Source organism: Myotis davidii, unplaced genomic scaffold (assembly GCF_000327345.1).
Source record: "Myotis davidii unplaced genomic scaffold, ASM32734v1 scaffold590, whole genome shotgun sequence".
NCBI lineage: Eukaryota > Metazoa > Chordata > Mammalia > Chiroptera > Vespertilionidae > Myotis > Myotis davidii.
In genome coordinates this window covers 86002-90031 of record NW_006282381.1, presented here as the reverse complement: position 1 = coordinate 90031, position 4030 = coordinate 86002, and the positions used below count along the sequence as shown (strand labels likewise).

Below are 4030 nucleotides of genomic sequence, written 5' to 3'. Positions count from 1 at the left end.
GGGGGAGCACAAGGCCAAGTGGTCATCTCTCACTGGGCAGCGACCGACGCAGGAGGGCTGCCTTCCTCTACCCCAGCTGGGCACCTACCACGTCTGCTTGGAAGGCTACCCTTTCCTAAGCCTGTTTTCACCTCCAGTGGGACTGCAAGAGAACAACACCACGGATTAATCCGGTTCGGAAGGTGGTCTTAGGCCACCTGGACCCCAAGCCACACCCGAGAGAAGAGGGAACCCGGAATGGCCGATAATCACTGATCTCAACTCCCCCAAAGCGAGGCTGGCTTTCTCAGTCAAATAAAAATGTGAAAAACGAACCAGGACCCCATTATATGAAATATTATATCTAAATAAAAGTAACGGCCAAAGCTTTCATTTCCTTGCTCATGTTGGGTTAATTTTTAATCATTTCAGGTCGACCTGACCCAAATCATAGATGCCTATGGCTACAAAAGCCTGTCGTCCTCTGGCTCAAGCACTACTGAAGTCATCTCCCATACAAATAAAAATTAAAACAAATTTTCAAAGGAAAAAAAAAGGAAAGAAAATAATGTGAAAAAAAATACAAATCAAAGAAATTTATTGGTGTTGACAAAAAATACATAATACGAAAAACAAAACAAAACAACAGAAACAAAACCAGAAACCCCACCCCGTGGCCCACGCGCTCGGGGTACTGACAGCGTGCGCCTGGAGCCCGCAGCCCGCACTTAATTCATGAGGACCTCCATCTGCACCAGCCTTGCGTTGGTGTCCCCGGACGTCCGGTAGGGTATCATCCCAGCAAAGGTAATCAGGGCCCGGGCTTGACTTCGGAGCTGCTGAGAAAGAGAAGATGAGAAAGCCAGTTACCTTGAAGTTGGGTGCTGTGCCGGGACCACCAGCAGGGTCTATTATTTTCTACCTGCCAGTGCCAGGGGCAGGTTCCGGTGGGAGGGGGGTGTGGTGGACGACAACCACGTTCTTCCGCAAGGTACAGAGTTACCACAGCCCGTTCCAGGGCCCAGCTCCAAGCTCTCCTAAGCCAAGGACGGCTGGGTCTGCCAGGCCAGCTGCCTCGCTGGGCAGGTGACGAGCTGGGACACAGGCCTGTGCTGCAGACCCTGCTCTGCTGGCCCACCTCTCCCCTGGCTGGTGCCTGCTGCTTCCCTGGGGAGCAGAGACAATGCAGCCCCAGGCCGGCGCTCTCTCCTCTCCCTCTCCCCTTTCCTTCCTCCCACTCCTTCCTTCCTGACATAAGTGCTTGGCCCTCGTTTCCTTGGCAACAATATTATGGGATTCCATCGATTGTTCCAGGAGGGCAAGATTTTAACTCAGGTGTCTCTCAAAACAGTAGAAAGACAACTGTCACTCTGATTTCTAAGTGACAGATGATTAAGGAATACAGAAACTTTGGAGAACAGCTCCGTGTGGCCCCGCAGTGAGCTACATGGGATGCTTATAGCAGCGACAAAGGAAACTGCCGGGAAAGAGAACGGGAGAGTCCACAGACACCCCCTGCCCAGTGACTGGGCTCTTAAGGAAACACAAAGGTCACTTACTAGGCTCCTCAAGGGCCATCCACGAAGGAAACTGAAAGGCAAGTGCTTTAGCTGACACATACAATAAACTGGCAAGTTCATGTCCTGACTAATGTCCAAGCAAAAGAAAATGTTACTTTCTGATGAGAGTAGCTGTGAAACTTTCTTTCAATGCGCACACAAGTGCCCAAACCTCACGGCTGACTGTAAGCTACTCTGCAAGAGCCCAGGGGTGTTCGGGCAAAGGGCTGGGTCCCTGGCTGGGCAGCACTGCACATGAACCATGCGGCCACGGCCTGGGCAGGCAGGCAGCGTGTACATCCAAGTCTCTACTCTGCCCGTCTCTACCCCATAAAAAAAGAAGAGTGACGGGCAGGAGGAAGATGGGAGAATGGCTTTACTCATGACATGCAAAAACTAAGTGCCTAAAACAAGAGATTAAAACACAGAATGTGTTCCGCCCGCCAGGACAGCTGCTCCACCTGTGGGCAGGGCCTCCGCTGACCTGGAGGCAGCACCCAGCGCACCAGGAATGTCCACCTCCACCCTGGACCCACAGCAGCCTGCACTGGGTTGTTCGTCACACACACAGACGGCTGCCCAGGCCCACGCGCAGTGAGTCGCACTGGCACGCCTCTTCACATCACTTCTGAGGCTGTGTAGCTCTCGCAGCCTAAGAGCAGTCGGTGGCCAGCAGCTGCCTTGGTGCACACATGGACGGCCTACAAGTCAGTGCACCCTTCCCCAGCACTGCTCCCTGCGTGGGCCCACCAGAGCCCACGGGGCAGGTCTGTAAGCGACAGAGCCCACAGACACCCTCGGAGGCAGGAGACAGGATTTCCAAAGCTCTAGTTCAGTGATGGCGAACCTATGACACGCGTGTCAGAGGTGACACGCGAACTCATTTCTTTGGTTGATTTTTCTTTGTTAAATGGCATTTAAATATATAAAATAAATATCAAAAATATAAGTCTTTGTTTTGCTATGGTTGCAAATATCAAAAAATATGTGACATGGCACCAGAGTTAAGTTGGGGTTTTTCAAAATGCTGACATGCCGAGCTCAAAAGGTTCGCCATCACTGCTCTTGTTTCTTGACTGTCAGAATCAGGTGTGGCTGTTGTACACCTTACTGAGTCTCAGCAAACACTAGGTGGAGAAGGTAAGGGAAAGGTAATGTTCACACACTAACAGTTTTGATGGTGTAATTGGGCCAAATGCCTCTGCCCTTTTGTCAAGTCAACTGGACATCACAGGCTGCGTGAGTCCTAGGATTCTATCGGCCTGGGCTCTGCCTGACCCGCAGAACGCTGAGGCCCCACAGCAGCTGAAAGGCACTGGCTCGGGTGTCAGACCGATGGCTCCTTCCCTACCCCGAGGGGCCCACAAAAGCAAGTGGCTTCCCGACTCCAGGCCTCGGTTCCCTCTGCTGTAAACTGGGGATTACAGTGCCTGCCCCCCTCTTTGGGTCACTGTGAGGCTCAGACGAGAGCAGAAGCAAGGGCTTGCATCAAGGTAATGTGCTGACCAAAGTGAGGATGGTTTTGATGAAAGTGCTGAGCTGAGACTCACAAAGTAACCTGATATTTTAAAATGAGCTCAGGAAGTTCTTATGGAATCACTACAAATTAGCCTTCTATTTTGGATTTTTAAAAAGGTGATATTTGCAAACTGGGCACAACTTTTGTTTGTCTGTCTGTCTGTTTTTAGCTGGAGAACAGCAATCCCATTGAGGTGTGATTTCTTCCTGGAGCCTTCTGACCCGGATTCACCTAACCCGGGTTCACCCAGGTTTCCCGGCTGCCAGGCGAACGGGGAAGGGCAGCCTGGGCTCATGCGCATGGGCTCACGCGGTGCGATGGGCGGCAAACCAGAAAGGCGGTTCCCTGCCACGGCTCTGGCCCACGCGGGGATCTTACAGAGTCGTGGTCCTCGATGACTCGCTGGGGCCGGGAAGCCGAGGAGGGACTCGTCCCCTTGAGCCGCTTAAACTGTGTGAACAGGATGTTCATGGTGGCGAGAAGCACTTCTGAGAGGTTGTGCCTGATCTGCAGAGAAACACAGGAAGTCAGGAGAGGAACCCAGCCGGGGCCAGCAATGGGAGCGGGGCCTCCGGGCAGGCCTGGGCACACGCATGCCCACAGCTGCAGGTGGAGAGCTAGTCACTAAAAAGGTAGCCCACGGCACTGAAATGTCAAGGGTGAGAGCGAAGCTCAGGTGGCGCCGCTCAGGTGGGTCCCTCCTGCTCCCTCCTTTATGCCACGGCTCCTGGGCAGGCAGTGAGCCAAAGCAGGCTGAGCGCATCTGACCAGCGTGTGCGCGTGGATTGGCCGGCAGCGTGATCACCAAGGAAGGTGTGGATTTGAATGTCAGAGTTGGGACATTCCTGTCTCAGACCCATCTGACCGTCTCCTCGGACCCTCAGCCCTAGCAGAGCCCTTGGGAGCATCTAGAGAGGCAGGCGCTGGCGCACCACGTCACCCATGCCGCAATGAACGATGCATCCAGAGAAGG

General features: G+C 53.3%; 1 protein-coding gene across 7 annotated transcripts in view; it reads right to left on the bottom strand.

The window, feature by feature from the left end:
* Positions 1-372: 372 nt before the first annotated feature.
* NUP93 (nucleoporin 93kDa) overlaps positions 373-4030 on the bottom strand; it is a 79131-nt gene continuing 75473 nt past the window's right edge. For 3 of the 7 annotated variants that reach the window (XM_006752857.2, XM_006752859.2, XM_006752858.2), the window contains 2 exons: positions 3436-3564; positions 373-818 (listed from right to left, as the gene is read on the bottom strand). In XM_006752857.2, the coding sequence (XP_006752920.1) occupies positions 708-818; positions 3436-3564 (240 nt within the window). In that variant the 3' untranslated portion in view covers positions 373-707. The remainder of the gene's footprint in view (positions 819-3435; positions 3565-4030) is intronic. The other 4 variants (XM_015558872.1, XM_015558881.1, XM_015558886.1 and 1 more) reach the window with 2 other exon arrangements.